The 22,394-nt window shown below is 37.4% G+C and overlaps 1 protein-coding gene across 1 annotated transcript in view; it reads right to left on the reverse strand.

The window, feature by feature from the left end:
- DNAJC12 (DnaJ heat shock protein family (Hsp40) member C12) overlaps window positions 1-22,163 on the reverse strand; it is a 45,013-nt gene extending 22,850 nt beyond the window's left edge. The window contains exons 1-2 of the mRNA XM_037805150.1: window positions 21,938-22,163; window positions 13,981-14,059 (exon numbers count right to left, since the gene is read on the reverse strand). Coding sequence (XP_037661078.1) covers window positions 13,981-14,059; window positions 21,938-22,015 — 157 coding nt within the window. The 5' untranslated portion in view covers window positions 22,016-22,163. The remainder of the gene's footprint in view (window positions 1-13,980; window positions 14,060-21,937) is intronic.
- Between the last annotated feature and the right edge of the window lie 231 nt (window positions 22,164-22,394).

Genomic DNA, 22,394 nt, shown 5'->3' on the forward strand with positions numbered 1-22,394 from the left:
AATACAAGGTCTTGAAGATGTTTTCCTACATTATCTTCTAGGAGTTTTATGGTACTTTCTTTTATATTGAGATCTTTCATCCATTTTGAGTTAATTTTTGTGTACGGTGTGAGATAGGGGTCCTCTTTCATTCTTTTGGATATGGATATCCAACTCTCCCAGCCCCATTTGTTGAAAAGACCATTATGACTCAGTTCAGTGACTTTGGGGGCCTTATCAAAGATCAGTCGGCCATAGATCTGAGGGTCTATCTCTGAATTCTCAATTCGATTCCATTGATCTATATGTCTATCTCTGTCCCAGTACCATGCTGTTTTGACAACTGTGGCTTTATAATAAGCTTCAAAGTCAGGCAGTGTAAGTCCTCCCACTTCGTTTTTCTTTTTTAGAGTGTCTTTAGCAATTCGAGGCATCTTCCCTTTCCAAATAAATTTGATAACTAGCTTTTCCAAGTCTGCAAAGTAGGTTGTTGGAATTTTGATTGGGATTGCATTGAATCTGTAGATGAGTTTGGGTAGAATTGACCTCTTAATGACATTTAGCCTTCCTATCCATGAACATGGAATATTTTTCCATCTTTTAAGGTCCCCTTCTATTTCTTTTAGTAGAGTTATATAGTTTTCTTTGTATAGGTCTTTTAAATCTTTGGTTAAGTTGATTCCTAGGTACTTGATTTTTTTAGTTGCTATTGAAAATGGTATCTTTTTCTTGAGTGTCTCTTCAGTTTGTTCATTTCTAGCATATAGAAACATTACTGACTTATGTGCATTAATCTTGTATCCTGCTACTTTGCTAAATTTGTTTATTAGCTCTAGTAGCTGTATCGTCGATTTCTCAGGGTTTTCTAGATATAAGATCATATCATCTGCAAACAATGACAGTTTTACTTCTTTTCCAATTTGGATGCCTTTTATTTCTTTGTCTTGCCGGATTGCCCTGGCTAGCACTTCCAGCACAATGTTGAATAACAGTGGTGACAGCGGGCATCCTTGTCTTGTTCCTCATCTTAGAGGGAAGGCTTTCAGTCTCTCACCATTGAGTACTATGCTGGCTGTGGGTTTTTCATATATGCTCTTTATCATATTGAGGAAGTTTCCTTCAATTCCTACCTTTTGAAGTGTTTTTATCAAAAACAGATGTTGGATTTTGTCAAATGCTTTTTCAGCATCTATTGAGATGATCATTTGATTTTTCCCTTTCGGATTTTTAATGTGTTGTAATACGTTGATTGATTTTCTTATGTTGAACCATCCTTGCATGCCTGGAATGAACCCCACTTGGTCATGGTGTATGATTTTTTTAATGTGTCTTTGGATTCGATTTGCAAGTATTTTGTTGAGGATTTTTGCATCTATATTCATTAGGGAGATTGGCCGGTAGTTTTCCTTTTTTGTAGCATCTTTGCCTGGTTTTGGTATTAGATTGATGTTAGCTTCATAAAATGAGTTAGGTAGTGTTCCATTTTCTTCAATGTTTTGAAAGAGTTTGAGTAAGATTGATGTCAGTTCTTTCTGGAGAGTTTGGTAGAATTCCCCTGTGAAGCCATCTGGCCCTGGGCATTTATTTGTGGGAAGATTTTTGATGACTGATTGGATCTCTTTGCTCGTGATGGGTTGGTTGAGGTCTTCTATTTCTTCTCTGGTCAGTCTAGGTTGTTCATATGTTTCCAGGAAATTGTCCATTTCCTCTACATTATCCAGTTTGTTGCCATACAGTTGTTCATAGTATCCTCTTATAATTTTTTAATTTCTTCAGGATCTGCAGTTATGTCACCTTTTTCATTCATTATTTTGTTTATATGGGTCTTCTCTCTTTTTGATTTTGTCAGTCTAGCTAGGGGCTTGTCAATCTTGTTGATCTTCTCAAAGAACCAACTTTTGGTGATATTTATCCTCTCTATTGTTTTTTTGTTCTCTATGTCATTTATTTCTGCTTTAATCCTTGTTATTTCTTTTCTTGTACTTGGTTTAGGATTGGTTTGCTGTTCACTTTCTAGCTTCTTCAGTTGATCCATTAGTTCTTTGATTTTGGCTCTTTCTTCCTTTTTAATATATGCGTTTAGTGCTATAAATTTCCCCCTCAGCACTGCTTTTGCTGCATCCCATAGGTTTTGGTATGTTGTGTTCTCATTTTCATTCGTCTCTATATATTTAGCAATTTCTCTTGCTATTTCTTCTTTAACCCACTGATTGTTTAGGAGTGTGTTGTTTAACCTCCAGGTATTTGTGAATTTTCTAAGTCTCTGATGGTTATTGACTTCTAATTGTATTCCATTGTGGTCAGAGAATGTGCTTTGAATAATTTCAATCTTTTTAAATTTATTGAGGCTTGCTTTATGTCCCAGCATATGATCTATTCTGGAGAAAGTTCTGTGAGCACTAGAAAAGTATCTGTATCCTGGTGATTTGGGATGTAATGTCCTGTATATGTCTGTTAAATCTAATTCATTTATCAGATTGTTTAGGTTTTCAATTTCCTTATTGGTCTTCTGTCTGGTTGATCTATCTATAGGAGAGAGTGATGTGTTGAAGTCTCCCACAATTATTGTGGAAACATCAATTGCTTCCTTTAGTTTTGCCAGTGTTTCTCTCATGTATTTTGTGGCACCTTGATTGGGTGCATAGACATTTACGATTGTTATTTCTTCTTGCTGAATTGTCCCTTTTATTAGTATGTAGTGGCCTTCTTTGTCTCTCAAAACATCCCTGCATTTGAAGTCTATTTTATCTGAGATTAATATTGCTACACCTGCTTTCTTTTGGCTGTAGCTTGCATGAAATATTTTTTTCCATCCTTTCACTTTCAGTTTCTTTGTGTCCCTGTGTCTAAGATGAGTCTCTTGTATGCAACATATTGATGGTTCATTTTTTTTTGATCCATTCTGCGAATCCATATCTTTTAATTGGGGAGTTTAATCCATTTACATTCAATGTTATAACTGTGAAGGCATTTCTTGAATCAGCCATCTTATCCTTTGGTTTATGTTTGTCATATTTTTCCCCTCTCTCTATTAATATCCTTTATTGTACCCATACCGAATCTCTTTAGTACTGAACCTTTCTCTAAGTCTCTCTGTCCTGTCTTTGTTTCTCTGTCTGTAGGGCTCCCTTTAGTATCTCCAGTAGGGCAGGTCTCTTGTTAGCAAATTCTCTCAGCATTTGTTTGTCTGTGAAAAATTTAAGCTCTCCCTCAAATTTGAAGGAGAGCTTTGCTGGATAAAGTATTCTTGGTTGGAAATTTTTCTCACTCAGAATTTTAAATATATCGTGCCACTGCCTTCTCGCCTCCATGGTGGCTGCTGAGTAGTCACTACTTAGTCTTATGCTATTTCCTTTGTATGTGGTGAATTGCTTTTCTCTTGCTGCTTTCAGAACTTGCTCCTTCTCTTCCGTGTTTGACAGTGTGATCAGAATATGTCTTGGAGTGGGTTTATTTGGATTTATTCTATTTGGAGTTCGCTGAGCATTTATGATTTGTGTATTTATGTTGTTTAGAAGATTTGGGAAGTTTTCCCCAACAAGTTCTTTGAATACTCTTCCTAGACCTTTACCCTTTTCTTCCCCTTCTGGAACACCAATGAGTCTTATATTCGGACGTTTTAGATTATCTATCATATCCCTGAGGTCCGTTTCGATTTTTTCAATTTTTTTCCCCATTCTTTCTTTTATGCTTTCATTTTCCATTCTGTCATCTTCCAGGTCACTGATTCATTGTTCAACTTCCTCTAGTCTTGTACTATGAGTGTCCAGAATCTTTTTAATTTGGTCAACAGTTTCTTTAATTTCCATAAGATCATCTATTTTTTTATTTAGTCTTGCAATGTCTTCTTTATGCTCTTCCAGGGTCTTCTTGATATCCTTTGTATCCCGTACTATGGTCTCATTGTTCATCTTTAGTTCTTTGAGTAGCTGCTCTAGGTGCTGTGTCTCTTCTGATCTTTTGATTTGGGTGCTTGGGCTTGGGTTATCCATATCGTCTGGTTTTTGCATATGCTTTATAATTTTCTGTTTTTTTTTTTTTGGCCTCTTGGCATTTGCTGAACTTGATAGGGTTCTTTTAGGATTTGTAGACCAATTGAAGTCCTTATCTCTAATTTATCAGATCTACAGCTTCATGGAGTACACTTCCTCTAACTAACCAGCAGGTGGCGTCCACGAGCCACCTGTTCTCCACAAGCCAGTTCTCCCCTGCTTAGCCTTTGTGGTGAGTGGGGGAGTGAGCCTTGTGGGGTCCAATTGGTGTACCAAGCTTGCGTGTGTAGTTGGTGTTGCCCGCCCTGTATATAGGGCGTGTTTCTGGGCAGTCGGGCGGGGGGGGTGGCTCTAACAATCAAATCTCCCTGGTGTTCCTGGAGTTTTAAAGCTGCTGCAATAGTCTAATCCTTCAGTTCAGTACTGCCACAGTTTGTCTCTGCCACTGACCCACAAGTCCTTGGTATTGGCGTATGGCTCCTGAGACTTGCAAGTGGGCCCCTCTTCCAGGCCGTGCACCCCGGGTCCTCGGTTGAGGGATGACTGTGCTATGTCACAGGTGAGTGCCGTCCCCCCAGGGCAGTTCTGGGCTGCTGGGCTGTGTAGGGAGGCTCCCAGTCTGCTCAAATGATGGCTGAATGGGGCTTTGTTAATTCACACTGCTCCACCTTCCCAACTCTGGGACAATCAGCTGAGGTTGCAGGGAAGGCTAATGTCCACGCCCAGTTTTGTGGTGTGTGCCTGTTATTTGAAGCACTTCCGTCACACTGAGTTGTGTGGGGCAGCTCTGGGCTATGGGGCTGGCGATGGGCAGGAGTGTTTCCTGTCCACCAGGATGATGGCTGTGAGCGGACACCCCCCTTTTCTTGGGAAGTTGTGGTGTTTAGTGAATTTTCTCAGCCACTGGATTATTGCCTTTTGTCTCAGAGCTCTCTTAGTTCTGCTCTTGTCTTGACCTGCCCAAATTGCAAGTCTTTGAAGCTTTCTGTATTGGGCTTCTTAGAGTAATTGTTTTAGAAAAAGAAAAAAGGATTAAAAAAAAAAAAAAAAAGGGCCCTCCTCAGAGATCTACTGGGTTATTGAAATGCTAAGAGACAAAGCGGTTAGGGCCATTAAGGAAAGGTCCACACGGCAGAGGGATCAGCTTTTCTTTGGGATTTGCATATGAGCCTGAGGGCTTGAGCTCTGCCCTTCCCCTTTCTATGTTCACCAGAACTCCAAAAATCCTCCGCTTTTATTTTGGAGTTTTTCGTGTTGTTTTTTCTATGCCTGTCTCCTCTCTGCTGGGCTGGCTGCTCTCAGATTCTCTGGTTTCTGGTCTCAGTCTATCTATGGTTGGAGTTTGGATCAGCAGAATGAGTTTCCGATAAGGGCTGCCACTGCAGTTCTCCCTTCTCCTTCCCAGAGCTGACAGTCCCTCCTCCCACGGGACTGAGCCTGGCAGGGAGGGGTGCGGATCCCCTGGCCGCAAAAACTTACAGATTTCGCTGATCTCAGCAGTTCCACGTTTTCATGAGTGCTGTATGAAGTATGCCCAAAGTCAGATTGCTCTGTGGTGTCCAGTCCACGCAGTTCCTGGCTTTCTACCTACTTTCCTGGAGGAGTAACTAAAACATACAGCTCACCAGTCCACCACCTTGCCCCGCCTCTCCGCTGATATTTTCATAAAAAAAAAATATGCCTAGAGGTGATGGAACAGTTTCGTATCCTGATTATGATGATGGCTATATGAATCTATACATATATTAAAATTCATACAACTGAACAAAAAAGAAGTCAATTTTATTGTATGATAATTTTTAAAATAAGATTATTAAAAAACTGTACCTATAAGCACACAAAAGACAATCTGTGAAAGGGCCAAAGACAGAAATATAAATGGAAAGCATTGTCATGACAACAGTTATCATTTTAAGCACCAACTCTATGGCAGGCTCAGTGCTAGGTGTGCTGGGCCTGGCATAGATCACCTTTTTTTTTTTTAACCACAAATGTATGAGGTAGATGTTATTATCCCCACTTTGCAGAATCTAAGGCTGAGGGAAGTTAATGTAACTTGATCAGAGTCCCAAATCTTCAAGTGATGGAGCCAGGATTCAAACCCAAGGCTGTGGGTGCCCAGCCAGTGCCCACCATCACCATTCTCAAATTTCAAAACATTTCATTACGCCCAAAAGAAACCCATGCCTATAAGGCAGTCAACCCCCATTCCCTTACTCTCCCTAACTCCTGGCAACCACTAATCGTTAGCCATCTGCCCCTCCCATTTTCCTACACTGCATGTTGCCCTCTAATCCCCACTTTCTCCTCTAACTTCATTCATCAGTAAGATACAGGTGGTGCCCTTGAGGAGCTCGGAGTTCAGTAAGGAGGCAGCCACATCAACAAATCATTTCAATACAGTGTCATAAATTAAAACATAGAGGCAAAACTGGTTCTGCTTGGGGAGTCAGGAAATAAGTCATTCATTTTCTATATACTTGCTTCTTTCTCTCACATCTCACCCCCAATCCATTTGCACATCCTCTTGGCTCTATCTTCAAAATATACCCAAGATCTGACAACTTGTCACAACCTCCAGAGCCACCATCGTTGTCCAAGCCACCATCCTCTCTTGGCTGGATTGTTACAGTAGCCTCTTAACTGATCTCCCTGCCTCTGCTTCAGTGTATTTTCCAAAAAGCATTCAAAGTATTTAAGTCTGAATGTCACATTTAAAAAAAAAATGGAAGTCATGTAACATTGCTTTTCCAGTGAAAGCTTCCAATGACCTTGCATTTCTCTCAAAATCAAGTCCGAAGTTCTCACCATGGCTAGTAGGTTCGACGTGCTCTGCCCGACCTCCACCTCCTCACTTTCTTCTCTGATCTCATTTCCTTCTACTTTCCCAGACCTCCCTTTGCTCTAGCCATACTGGCTTCCCTGTTCTTAAGTACACCAGGCACAGTCCAGCCCTGGGGCCTTAGCACTTGCTGTTCTCTCTGCAGAGAACACTTCTACCCCACAGACCCACATGGCTCACTTCTTTCAGATGCTGCTCAGATACTGCCTTCTTCATGAGCACTTCTCTGACCGTGCTACATAAAACAGCTAACCTCCATCAGCCCCACGCCTCTGTCCCCCTTGCCCTACTTTATTTTTTTCAATACTACTTACCTTCTGACATTATATAATTATTTGTTTACCAGAATGTAAACCCCACCCCATGAGGGCTAACACTATCTCTTTTGTTCTCCCTTTATCCCTTGCACTGGAGGAGCAGTGTAGTAGGTGCTCAGAAAATATTTGTTGAATTAATGAATCAATGAAAGCTTCCTATTTTGAGTGTGAACTTAGAGATATTCATATCGTGATATTTCCTGAGCTCCAAGCACCAAAGACATGAAATATATCCTCAAAATATTTCATGCATTAGGAACATTTTAATGGGAAATGCAATTAGAATTACCTTAATAGTGCTTAAAAACACCTCATAGGGTGAACTCATTGCCCTCCCCACTACGTGGGACCTGTCTCAGGGGTGTAAATCTCCCTGACAACGCAGGATATGACTTCTGGGGATGAATCTGGACCTGGCATCGTGGGATTGAAAATATCTTCTTGACCAAAAGGGGGATGTGAAATGAAACAAAATGAAGTTTCAGTGGCTGAGAGATTCCAAATGGAGTCGAGAGGTCACTCTGATGGACATTCTTATGCACTATATAGATAACACCTCTTAGGTTTTAATGTATTGGAATAGCTAGAAGTAAATACCTGAAACTATCAAACTCCAAACCAGTAGTCTGGATTCTTGAAGACGATTATATAACAATGTAGCTTACAAGAGGTGACAGTGTGATTGTGAAAGCCTTGTGGATCACACTCCCTTTATCTAGTGTATGGATGGATGAGTAGAAGAATGGGGACAAAAACTGAATGAAAAATAGGGTAGGATGGGGCGGTGACTTGAGTGTTCTTTTTTACTTTTATTTTTTATTCTTATTCTGATTCTTTCTGATGTAAAGAAAATGTTCAAAAAATAAATTGGGGTGATGAATGCATAACTGTATGATGGTACTGTGAACAGTGGATTGTACACCATGGATGACTGTATGGTATATGAATATATTTCAATAAAACTGAATTTAATTTAAAAAAAAAATACCTCACAGGAAGTAGCCAAGATCCTCTGGAACAGAAGGAATCACTGATGTGCAGTTAGTGCCTACAGTGCCTCCACATTTTCACCAATTGTGAAAACCTGTACTACTTCTGTACCCCAGATAGTAAAGAGCTACTGTTCCTTTCCTCCGCCCCCAACACCATCAGATCAAGTACACCCCCAGCAACCAGGGGCCACAGCAGGGCACCCCCAGGTCCCTGCTCCAGAAGTGGGATAGCACAGGTACCTTACAGGCCATTGGCTATTTTAATATCACCCCTCGAGGTTATAGCAATTAATAGGCTAAAGGGGAGAGCCTAAAGGTGGGTTCTGGAAAGCTACAGGGAAACACACGAACAAATATAAAAAGCGTCTTGCCACAGTAGCTGTGAGTCATTCCTCCTATTGCTACGACATTGTAAATGTCCTGTTGTATGAATGAGACGTCACTTTTTCCAACAGGAATAAAAAGCTCATTAAATTATCACCAAGGATGTACTTTGCCAGTTACACTAGTGCAGGAGTTGCAAAGATTTACATTTTTATCTGTGAGTCACCTTCTCTTTGCATATTACTATTAGCCTCCCTTTTGAGTTTCCAGAATGAAAGAAGCCCTCCTGGAATTACTCTGAAGTCAATCCCTAACAACAGCTGAGAAGCAGAAAGCAAAAGAGACCTTATCTTTCTTGTTACGTGGCCTTTTGTCTTGTTCTGTACTCTTCACCACATTTAATAAAAATGGGTTTGGGTTTATATTTGTCCTTTAATGTATCAGATAATCAAATGAATCACACAAGACAAACATTTACCAGTTCTGGGAATAGAGATCTCATTTTATAAGCTATCTGGGAATAGAGATCTCATTTTATAAGCAAGACAAGCAAATGATGCTGGAACCTTTGAGAGGCATTCTGATTTAACTCTTAGGTCTACTTTGAAATACAGAGGTTCTTTTATATTAATATTTCACAATAGAATTTTCATCAAAATAGCCACATGTAAAACGTATGTAATTTACAACTACTCGAAATATAATAATAATATGACCTCAGAACATGCTTTGAAAAAATCTGAAAACACAACTGTTAATAGCAGTTCTCTGGCAAGGAGAGATTTGAGCAGACTTTTACTTTAGAACATTATATATTACTATACTTTATTCTAATCAGAAAAAAGCAATAAAAAATTTTTAAGATAGGAAAACATTGAGACATTGATAAAGATATGTTAGAAAGGGGGAAAGAGCTCCTCTTCTTCAAATATCTAAATATCTTGGAAGCCTACACATCAATAACAAAAATACTTCACAGCTTCTTAATTTAGTCTGAAACTTTCTTTCTTCATGTCAAAGAGGAGTTAATAGAGTGGTGGCTCAAACCATTACTGTCCCACAGAGGTTGGGAATGGCATGAGCACCTGGTAGGAGCTTTTGTGATCAGTGATACAATTTCCATAGCACAGCGAATACTGCCTACATCACTCACACATGGAGAAGGGAAGGGATTTTTCAAATGCCTTAGATTTAGATTTTTTTTTTCTTTCAGAAAACAAAAGAGAAAGATTTAATGGTTACTTCCCCAAAAAAAAAAAAAAAAACTATATAATTTTATTAAACTTTTTCTTGCCCTGCTACATAAGAGCAAGAAAAGCCTGCTGAATCATCTTTGCCAACACTCATTGAGCATTCCCCACGTGCAAGGCATGGTGTTTAATCTTCACAGCAGTGCTATGAAGTAAATAGACTACTAGTCTACCTGTTTTACCTATGAAAATGCTGAGGCTTGGAGAGATAATCCAAGGTCAGCTAGCTCAAAGTGGGAGCTGGGAACAACCCAGACAGATAAACCTGTGCTGGATATTATCTTCTGCTCTATCTAGCTAACAAATCAGTCATTTCAATAGCAATGGCTGACACTACATTTAGTAGACAAAAAGGGTATATATACAAGTTTAATTTCTCCTACGTGCAGTTGCTCTACAGGCTATCCTTTCACCTTAATGAAGTATGTTTCAAAATCTGTCCAGTATATTCTGGATTTTATCAAGCAAAAATTCAGTATCTGGGGGAATGTTTTATTTTTTAAAATATTTTTATCAGTTACCTTAATCCTTCTCCAGCTAAGATGTGATGAACCACTTCAATTTTCAGAAAGTCATATTAATCCATATTGAGTAAAGAAAAAAAGTGCTTAAATAGGGTTGGAAATAACAATTTCTACCCAAAGGTAGAATCATCTATCAACAGCAAGCCTGACAAGAGAAGATATTGATCTCTGTGTACCTTTTCATTTTAAACAATATTTACACCATCCAGGTAGCCAGTAGATGAAAAACCCCGTTGCTATGGCAACTAGAAATGGCAATGATTGCACAGTGATTCATCACACATCCCAACTAGAACTTGTTTGTCAGGGACAAAGAAACAACTCAAAGTCACACTTCACTAAAAAAGAACCCAGTTAAAGAATAACCTGGGATAGCAGTTATTTTAAATGTTTATCAAATTTTTATACTTTTGTGCTAGGACAGCACAAATCTAAATATTAACTCCCAATTCAGAGAGGTAACTAAATGTCTCCAAAAAAATGTTCACACATGCATTCACACACTCATCAAGAAATTATTTATGGAGCAGGTGTCCTCTGCAGCAGGCACTGGAGGTATACCACTGTGAACAAGACAAGCAGGGAGCCTGAGCCTTCAGTATGAGTAACAAGCAAACAGACAACAAGGAGACAGTGTGATCCGCAGCATGCTGCCCCCGCGCATGGCGCTCTGAGACCTGATGCGGGGCAGGGAGGTATGCAAACCTCCGCATGTTGCAGTCAGAGGAAGCATGAGGTATGGAGGGTAGAGAGAATGGGGCGCGTTAGGGAAGCAAAGTAGTTCTGAATGGCTGAAACATGGACTTCAGGGTCTGGTGGTGGAGATAAAAGGAGAATGGAGAGAAAAGGGGGGCAGACCACAAAAGGGCTTAGACCCAACCAGCAATGACAAAGAAGAAACTATGGTTCCACATACAATGTGGATGAACATCACAGACATAATGTCAACTAAAGAAGCCACACACCAAGGAATACATACTGGAGGAATCGATCTAGATGAAATTCAAAACCAGGCAAAACTAATTTACGGTGATAGATTTTAAGAAAAGGAGGGGGTATTTCTTTTTCCGTTACTGCGGCGCTAGGGCCCAGGAGAAGCAAAGTCTCTTGCAACACCCTCCACAAGGCGGTGCAGGAAGTCTGGCACACTAACACGCCAGAAGTTTTTGGAAAAGGTGAAGCTACAAATCAGCTTGAAGAACTGTGACCCTCAGAAGGACAAAAATGTTTCTCAGGCATCATCAGGCTTCAGTCCACTCCCAAACCCAAGTTCTCCACGCGTGTCCTGGGGTCCAGCAGCACTGTGAGGAGGCCAGGCTGTGGATGTCATCCATGTGGACATCAAGGCTTTAAAGAAACTCAACAAGAATAAGAAGCTGGTCGAGAAACTGGCCAAGAAATATGATGCCTTTTTGGCCTTTGAGTCTCTTATCATGCAGATCCCACTAGTACTGGGCTCAGGCCAGTTCTCTTCCTGATGACCTACAATAAGAACATGGTGGCAAGTCAATGGGGTGAGGTCTACTATTAAGTTCAAAATGAAGAAGGTGCTGTGTCTGGTTGTGACTGTCAGCCACATGAAGATAACAGATGATTATTTCCTGTACAACGTCCACCTGACTGTCAACTTCCTGGTGTCACTAATCAAGAAGATTGGCTGAATGTCTGGGCTTTGTACATCAAGAGCACAATGGGTAAGCCCAAGCACCTGTACTAAGGCACAGCCCTATAAACCCTAGTAGCAACCAAAAAAAAAGGGGGGGGGGGGTGATGACTGAAACACGACACAAAAGGGATAATGAAAATGTTCTATATCTTGATCTAGGCAGTGGTTAAACTGGTTATACATATGCACAAATTTATCATGTTTACACTAATGATTTGTGCAGTTTACTATAAATAAGTTATGACATTAAAAAGGGGAAAAATAAAATGAACAAAAGTAATAGTAAAATTTCTAACAAAAGATGATTTCGTATATTGAAAAATGATGGGTTTTAGTAAACCAAAGGAATCACTGATTTCTAGAGAAACTTAATAAAGAGATTTAAGACAAGGAAGATTTTTGTTAAATAAAGAGGATTTGGGATTTTATCATTTTTGCAATGTGGAGCTATTGATAGGACCTAAGCCTAATATTTTCATTATGGAAAAATTATATATATACACATGCTATACACATACGTATACTATATGCATATAATAAGCATATGAAGAAATACAGGGGAATGGAAATCTTTACACTTAAGATAACTACATACTTGTGAGGATAAAACAGGTTAAGAACATACAAGAGACTTCAACTGTACTGCTAAAGTTTTAAGCTGGGTAGTATGTATATAGGTGTCTGTTGTAGTATTCTTTATAGCTTTTTATATATATTCAGTATTTTTTTTTCTTCATAAATAAAAACATCACTATCTGCAGTGTGAACCAGTTAAAGGATTGCTTGCAGAAGGCGTCTAGGCATGAACTGAAGGTGGCTTGACTACAGTAGTGGAGTGCGGCTGGAGGGAGGAGGACACACTGGAGGGAGATTTGGAAGATAAATCAACAGCATTTGGTAATCATCCAGGTGTAGGGGCTGAGGAGAGGAAGGACACAAGGTTTATGCTTGAGCAACTGAACAGCTGGTGGTGCCATTCACTGAAATGGGGAAATACAGGAAAGGGTGTAAGATTTTGAGGGATGAGAGGAGAATAATGAGTCCAGTTTTTCACAAAATGACTTTGAAATGTCTCCAAATGGAAATGTCCAAGAAGCATTCGAGACTATAGACCTGAAGATGAGGAGCAAGATTGGTTAAGGATAGATTTGGGAGCCATTACTAAAGGGCTGGTGATTGAAGCTATGGGACTGGGCTCAGACAAGACACCCATGAGAAAGTGGGGAGTAAGCTGACACTTTTAGGAGGGATTGTAAGGCAGCCCTGCAGTTAAGAGAAGAGGTGCTAAGGAGACTGAGAAAAAGCAGCTCAAGAGGCCGGAGAGAAACCGAATGTGTGTAATTCTGGTACAAAAAGAAAAGAGTTTTATAAGAAGGAGGGCATTGTCAACAGCGCCAAATTCTGATGCAAGCTCAGGGAAGAGAAGAACTAAAAAGTAACCATAGGTTTTGGCAGCAAGGAAGTCCTTGGTGACTTTTACAGGTGCCTTTTCTGAGAAAGGTGGAAGAGGAAGTCAGACTGGGATAAATTGAAAACTGGTGAGAAAGGAAGCAGACATCAATTGTGGATGTTTCAAGAAGTTTGGCACTGACGGGGAGGAACCAGAAAGAGCCAGGTTGAGGGAAAATTACTGCTTTGTTTACAGCTTCTTCAAGATGGGATAGACAGAAGCATATTAAAATACTGATAAAGGAAACAAAGGTATGAATATATTATCCTATATTATATATGGAAATGTTTAGCCCCCCTCCCCCAAATGAAGAAAGCCCAGTCAGGTTCTCAGCAAACAACCACCTGGTTACAGACACATTCAATAGATGGTGAAAAAAGCATGAACTGGACAAATTTTAAACCATGGAGCATTATAGCAGAAAGAAAAATGGATGTTAAATCACTACTATTAGAAAAGACCCTACATATATTCCACAGACCCCCTCTAACTCCCACCATCCCGTAGTGCAAAAGCATCCTTTGACACTGCATGAAAGAAAAAAGTTTGAGAAAATATATGGAAAAAAATAAGTTATATTCCATGGCTTTTTGGTTCCAAATGCTATTCATTTTCTTGAAAAACAGCCATTATTAAGTACTTGCCAGCTTTGGAGTTTCCAGGATGCTTGTCAGGGTGACATTCCAGGGCTCTGATCTTAAATTCTGCCAAGATTTGTTCAACCTAAAACAAAAATCAACGTTTAAAATAAGGAGTCCAATAGTATGATGGATGAGCCCAGGCATCAGTCCTCCACAAAACAGCCATGAGCAATCCAACTTTTAATTTTTATCCTTATATTTCTATTTTGTTGTTTTACTCTTAAGAGACAACATCCTCAAAAACGAAATTCAGAAAGCAGTCAATAAAAGCTTTATTCAAATAGTGGTGTGTGATGACAATTTAACTTGCTTCTGCATTTAAATGATCCAAGACATCTGTGAGCTCAATGTATTTAAATGTCCCAAATGATCAGATAGGTTTCTTCTAAGAATCCCTAAAAGACATGCTCACATATCTGAATTTTTTGAAAGAAGCTTAGTCAGAGTTCATTATTCAGGGAAGACTGCCCAGTTTATAAATCATCCATTATACACCTCCTCCGCCTTTTGGCTCTTATCATTATTTATTAAGAATTTCACAATTGAAAGAAGAAGGATTTAATTCAAACCTGGTAATTTTGTTACCACTAGCAGTTCGATTAGAGATTTTGACAGAGAAAACAGAAATTTCAGCCCAAACTAAAATGAGGTTTGAAGGTTATGATTTGCTTTCATTTCATTACCCATCTAATATCTATTATCATGAATTATCAAGATTAGGACTTATTAATCATAATTGCAATGACAGCAGCAGGAGACAAGAATCTGATTGCACAGTTTTAAATCCCAGTTCTGCCAGGAGGCTTTGGGCAAGTTATCTAATTTCCTTGTGCCTCAGTTTCCTAATCTACAAAATGGGAATAATAATAGTACCCACCTCAAAGAATGGTGGGGATTGAATGACATACTACATATAAAGTGCTTAGAACAGTGCCTGACACATTGTTTAAGTCACAATAACTTGTAGCTATTATTATTATCATTCTATTATTTACATCTTTACATATATGTTACATAATCCCTTTTGAGATAAAACATGATAGATGTATATTGCATGTAATGTTTTATAGCTTACCTTTTCTCACAGAAGCATATAAATTTTCTCATGTTGTTAAGAGTCTTCTGCAAGATGATTTTTATTGACTATGAAGTTTATTCCAGCCTATAGCTATTTTAAATTTACCTTTAATAAATAACCTATTACTGGATCCATTGGTTTTTGTTTCAAACTTATAACTCTGGATCCACTGAATCTTTTTATAGCTAAATTCTTTCCCAACCTCTGATTATCTCCTCTGGCCAAATTTCTAGAATTGGAATTGCTGGTCAAAGAACATGAAAAAGTTAAAGGCTTTTCCTTTACATTGACCAATTGTTTTCCAGAAAACTTGCAACAATTTACGTCCCCACCAAGAGAGTATGAGAGTGTTTATCTCTTTGCACCTTCAATAGCACTTGTCATTATCAGCCTTTGGATGTTCTGATTTATTTGATTATGAGTGAAGTTGAACATTTTTCATGTGTTTCCTGGCCAACAGGATAGGCAGTTTTCCAGACCACTGGACACTGGATCAGGGAGGCAGGATTCAGTGGACCTTGACATGGAAGGCCTGACCCACCCATGGCTACATTTGGCAGTGGGCACATGGGGTGGGGATGCCAGAAGGGAAATAAAACATGCCTAAGACAGACTAATCCACCTTACCAGTCTACCCAGAATGCTTAATTAAAAAAAGAAATATGGACATTAGCAAAATACAGAAAAATATCAAGAAGAAAACTACAATCACACATTAGCACTTCTGAGATTTAACCATTTAGGCACATTTGCTTCTATGGACTAACACCAGAATGTTTCCAAATGGGCTATGAATGAAAAAATAAAACAACCACTACAGCAATTAAAAAAAAACCTAAACTTTCTACCTCAGATAGACAGGTATGATTTCATCCATTTATGTCATTAAAAACCCAAGATATATATGTGAATATGTATGTAATGTGTAGAAAAGGATCTGGAAGGACACAGCCTGTTATCTTGGGGAAATGGGAATAAAAGGGCTTTCACCCTTTACTCTGTATTGATAGAACATTTCTCCAAAGAGTGTGCATATTCATAAATTACTTGTTAATTAAAAAATGCTTACTACTAGACTCTAGAATATTAAATATTTTAAAATTTAGAAGTAAATCTAACTCAGTTTTCTTTTTCATACAAACAGCTTATGGTGACTGGTGGTTAAAGGGAGCACCTAGGAAGAGGGAACAAAATTAATCGCAGTTTGAAAATCAAAGTCTGTCTCTTTCTGTGATTGCAAGGGGTTCCCAGTAGAAGCTTAACAAGGAAAAGAATGGAACCATTAGTATGGGAGGCTTTATACATACGCAGATCTAATACAGTCTGACTTTTATTGTAGAAGTCAAGACATTTTTTATGAGAATTGACTAAAGATGAGATGGAGCTGATAAGAATGTGTTTCTCCCATGAATCTTATGACATTAACATTGAGCTGAGCTGCTTAAAAATTCATTTCTCAAACAAGAGGTAATTTGCTTTCATTAATTAGTGGATAATAAATATGGAACCTGATAATGGTTCCCTAAACCTGAAGAATTCAGCTATATAAAGCAGTGAGATTTGAAGTCTGCTGTTTAGTTAAAACACACACACACACACAGACAGCTTTTTAGTAACTGAATGACTTTCAACATTTAATAATAGCTACCATTTATTGAGTTTTTACTATGATCAGGCTTTGTGTTATATGCTCTACACATTTTACTCATCTAATGTAAAGAAGAGGAAACTGAGGCACAAGGAAATTAGATAACTTGCCCAAAGCCTCCTGGCAGAACTGGGATTTAAAACCAAGCAATCAGATTCTTGTCTCCTGCTGCTGTCTTGCAATTATGATTATAAGTCCTAATCTTGATAATTCACGATAATAGGGAAGTTTAGTAATTTTCCCAAGGTCACAGAGGTAGTAAGTGGCAGAGCCAGGATTTGAATCTAGATAGTCTGCCTCCAAATACATATACAAATACACATGTAAATATATATACATATATGTATGTACTTACACATACATAGATATGGTATATACATGCATAAGTAAATGACATGCACATGTCATACTCCCAAATGTTAAGTGTTTAGGTTAACATTTTTCTTTGTTCCTTCTTTGTACTCCACATTTTCTATGCTGAGCATGAATTAATTTTAGAACTTGAATTTTTAAACTTAAAAACCTATCTCTCCTGTATCCTAATAGCACAATAGCTTGTTCTGTGTAAGGAAATTCCCTAGCATACAATGGAATTCCCACTTGCATGGGCCTGCACCAGCTTTCCCTAGCCTTCTGTCTAAATTTTGACCCTCTAGTAAGAACATCTCAAATCCCTTTTCTTCTCTGAAGTGTTTTCAGATATTCTTTCTTTAGTTCCTGTTGCACCTATAGACAGTAACACAGAACACTACTGAATTGTTCTCAGGCTGTTGTTTCCTATGTATTAGCTTTACCTCCTCAGCTGGATGCCAAGTTCCTTAGCTACTGGCAACAGTCTCACCCCTTTTGTTTGTTTTGTTTCTTGCCCAATCACTTTTAGTACTGGGACAAAGGCAAGTAAGTGTTCAATAAATTCTTCATTATAGACCAACAGATGTTCTCCAAGTAACGTGAATGTAGTTTAACAGGAGTTTTCTAAAAATTGCAGTTTACTCATTAAAAGAGTGAACTGATTCTGTGGCTGGAAATTTATATGCTGCAGAATGTGCTTCAGAAAAGAGAAGACTTCATTTTAATAAGTGGACTAATTTATATCCCTCATTTCAGTTTACTTAGTTTGAAATTAGATTTTTCCCACAAAACTTCAGATATTAGTAAAATCCCTAGCATAGAATCCATGAGAGATCATTTCTATATCATACTAGTCAAATGGTAATTTAAAAATGAGTTATAGAAACAACTTGAGTCCCCAAATAAATAACAATAGAATTGGATTATAACCCGTAAAATACGGTAACTATCCACTCAGCCATTGTCATAGAAATTAATATTGGATAAATAAATAAATGTGGGAGAAGGGCTAATTTTTCTTTAAAGAATTCCAATTAATAAATGTAAAAGGAAAGAGGAAAATAGAAAACCACCATTAGGCAAACACCAAAGTAATAACTGTTAGAGGCAAGATCCACCAAAAGATGTTAAAATCAGTGGCTCAAAGTTTGAGGAGAAACAGTATAGACTCAAAGTGCCTTCCCCCAAGATATTTAATAATTTAAAAGGAAAAATAGTAACTCTACAATGGAGAAACCTGGCAGACACCACCTTAGCTAAGGTATCAAAGTCAAGAAGATATATTATCATCATGTACCCCATACGACACTCTGAAAAAGGCCACTTTTGTGGTATTCTTTCCAAAAATACATCACCTCAATCTAATCTTGAGAAAACATCAGACTGACCCAAATTGAGGGACATTCTATAAAATAATTGACCAGTACTCTTTAAAAGTGTAAGGGTCATGAAACACAAAGAAGGAATGAGAAACTGTCAGGTTGGAGGAGACTAAGGGACTTGACAACCAAATGGAATATGGGATCCTGGCTTGGATCACGGATCACCAAAAGAACATAGGGAGGAAGGAAATAAGGAAGGGAGGAAGGGAGAAAGGAAGGAAGGAAGGAAATTAGAATAAGATCAATAGTTTAATTCAGGGGTGGACAAACTTTGGCCCACAGCCTGTTTTTAAAATAAACTTTTATTGGAACAGAGCCATTGTCATTCATTTACATATTCGCTATGGCTGCTTTCTCACAATGGCAGTGTTGAATAGCTGTGACAGAGACTACAAGGCCTGCAAAGCCTAAAAATTTTATTATCTCAGAGCCAGGGCTAGAATGTGGCAAGCAGGGCACCTGGGGTACAAAATTTGATTCACTCACTCTCAGCTTTTTGCACTTGCACCCCCCTGAGAGTAAGCGCCTCCTTATATTTTGCATCCAGCACATCTCCCTTGCTTCATCCTAGGCCTGCCCCTGTCTGTCTGGCCCTTTACAGAAAATATCTGATGACCCCTAGCTGAGTTAATAGTGTCATACCAAGTTAATTTTCTGGTTTGGTAATTGTTCTGTTGTTAGGTATGATGTAAATATTATGGGAAGCTAGATGGAGGATATACAGGAAGTTTCTACTGTTTTCACAACCATTCTGTAAATCAAAAAATTATTCTAAAATAAAACATGTTGGAAAGAACATAAGCTATGGAATATGACAATTCCAAGTGCAAGTATCACTGTGAAAACACAACCACAACCACAAAAATGAGGAACAACTTGCTCTAAAACCAAAGCAATAATGAAAGAGGACTAGAAAAAAATAGATATTTCTGTTTATCTAGGATTGTGCTCAGTTTTCAAATCCAACATATTTACATGAAGATTTCTTATCGTTACATCTGAAATAGTGGCCAAACATTAAAAAATCAAATAAGACCCAAGCCAGTGAGGATACCTTACACCCCTGGTATGTGGTGTAAGCATTAGAAAGGGCTTTAGAGGGTTATGTAGCCTGTGTCTTTTGTGTAAAATCTGATATAGGAAGAAATGGCTGGCTGACTTGGGATCAAACTTTGATAATTTTTTTTTTAAATGTTATGTTTTTTCTACTCAACTTCATGGAAATCCTCCATGATTTATCCATGTCATGTATATAAAGGAGGGAATTAATTTCACTGCTTATAGTAATGATTGTTTTTTCAATTTGTGAAGGATGCTTTTTTAAAAGCCTCTGAGACAAAAAAGCTTTAGAATTACTGTTTTAGAACCATTAGAAAACGTTACTTTACTTTGAATTTAATTAATTCCCAATACAAGTTTTAAATTGTAAAAACTATATACAAATCCAAAAGTATTATGCTTGTGTCTCTATTCAGTTGTTATAAACAGGATCAAAATAGTTTGTCAGGTTGCTTTGAAATTATAATTAATTGCTTTTGGATATGAAGAGTTCCGGTCAATTTAGAGCATCAAATCAGGGAATATTTGAAGCAAAGGAAATCTATCTAACACAAATCACATAGAGAAAATGTCACACTAAATGCTCAAAAAAATGCCATAAAAATACTTTTGAATGGAAAGGATACATACACAAAGTAGAGAGGAAATGACACATATAAAAAGAAGTGACAAAATTGTGACAGGTCATTTCATTTTTAAATAAATGATTGCTATCTAGACATGTTATGCCACTGACATAATTAGTAATATGTCCAGAAAAAGAAATGATGAGACAATGTGTTTATTTTCCTTTTAATATATGCCACAACATATGTGAAATAGTATAACTATAACTGGAAACTATGAATTGAAAACATTTATAAACATTATAGATAAACAGTGGGATCAGTTTTGTGAATCTATCCAAAATTAATCCTCCTTTGCAGAACAAAAAGATAGTAACATAGCTACAAAAGACTAATTAAATGGATTAAGAGACTTATTATGGAGAGAGAACAATCTTTATAACATAGCATGAAAATATCTTAAAAGTCCAAATTTTGAAACTTATCAGATTAAATTATTTTCTTTTGATTTTAAATAGTTCCTTTAAAAATTATTTGGCAATAATATAATCCAAAGTGTGACTAACATAGAGGGTAAAATGATAACAACCTTCCTCAGTTGATATGAGCAAATCACCACTGAAGTAAATGAGAGCGACATTCTAGAGGAGAAATATGCAACTAAAAAAAGCATTAAAACCTGTTCTGTTTTTTGTTCTTTTTTACCTTCAAGTTAACTATAAGATACCTTCCTCATTGTGATGAAGATAGAAATTTTAATCCTTTGTGTCCAATATTGCAACCTAGTCTCAAAACAAAACTAAGTTAACTTTATTACTGAACTGATGCGTTTCTGAAACAAGGGTAAATTTTAAAATATTTTTCTTTTAAATAGTAATAATTATATTTTAATAATAAATAAGGCATTTAATCATAAAATTTAGTCCTCATATTTCATAGTCATCAACAGTATTTAAAATATTGAAAAACTGGAACTAAACTAAATGCTTAAAAATAAGAAAATAATTCAATTGTGGTACAACAATAAAGTGAAATATTATGCAACCATTATATATGTATAAAGAGTATTTAATAGCATGGAGAAATCCTTGTTATGATGTTAATGTGTAAAAAGCAGGGGTCAAATACATATATATATATTTTAAAGTATATATAATATCCTCTCAAACGTGTTTCAGAAAAAATACATATAGGAAAAAGACTGGAGGTCAACATGTCAAAATATTCATAGTGTTACCCTTGGGTGGTAAAATTATAAATGAGTTTTCCATACTTTAAAAATTTTCTACAACCTTTATAATTGTTTGTGGGGGCACGTCAAAAAAAATGATTCCACTATAGATCAAGTGAACAACTACAGAGGTTTTCACGTTTTGTTTCAGAAACTACACTTTTAAGAAGTAATTTCTGTCATATAATTTGAGATATTAACATAAAAGGATGTTTCTTGGTTTACAATTTAACTGCTCACATAAAAGTACATATTTTAATAAAATATTTAAAATCATAATTCCTAGAAAATTATATTTCATCATAATTATAGTATGAATTACCATAATAAAGATATAGCCTATGTACACCATGAAACATAGCCAACAGCAATTCAGATAAAATTTCAAATATTTGAAATAGAGTGTATGCCCATGTACCAGAATACACATATTTAATCAGAAGTTTTCATAATATTGCAATAGGACACTATTCAATTATAGTACCCAACAGACTTTAAATCCTTAACTGTCTCTGAGCCAAAAGTGCTTTAAAATAATACAAGATTAGGTTTTTAGACAATGGGATTAAAAGTTCAAAGTTTTAAGCATTTTATAAAAACTTGAAATACTGTTGTGGAAAAGAACAGCATTAACCACTCTCTTACCGAAGACAGTTCATCACATCCCAGTAACATGTAGAAATCTTCAGTGTCTTCCGACCTGTAATTCAGTATTGCATCCATTTAGACTGCAAATAAGCTTTTCTCCTCTGGAACAAGAGGCACAATGAGCTGCGAATTAGCAGGAAAAGCCTCTTTAAGTCTGATTTACAGCACCAAGCGGCAGTTAAATAGATTTCACGCTGGCCACAGTCAATACACCCAGATGTCATCCTAGCCCCTTGCAAACTCTACCTTTCATTGGCTGTTTACAGATGAGAAAAGAGCAGACCACGTGTCTAACTGTTGTAGTGCTATCTGGGATCTGTAGTTTGAGTTTATATAGTGATGCAAATGAACCGTTTCTCTTATGCGCTAATAAAGAATGACTGTCCATTTTTATAAACTCCCAAATTAGCCTTCTTTCCATCTCTTACATATTTTTACCTTTTTCTTCTTTTGA

This window comes from Choloepus didactylus, chromosome 15 (genome assembly GCF_015220235.1).
Source record: "Choloepus didactylus isolate mChoDid1 chromosome 15, mChoDid1.pri, whole genome shotgun sequence".
Classification (NCBI taxonomy): Eukaryota; Metazoa; Chordata; class Mammalia; order Pilosa; family Megalonychidae; genus Choloepus; species Choloepus didactylus.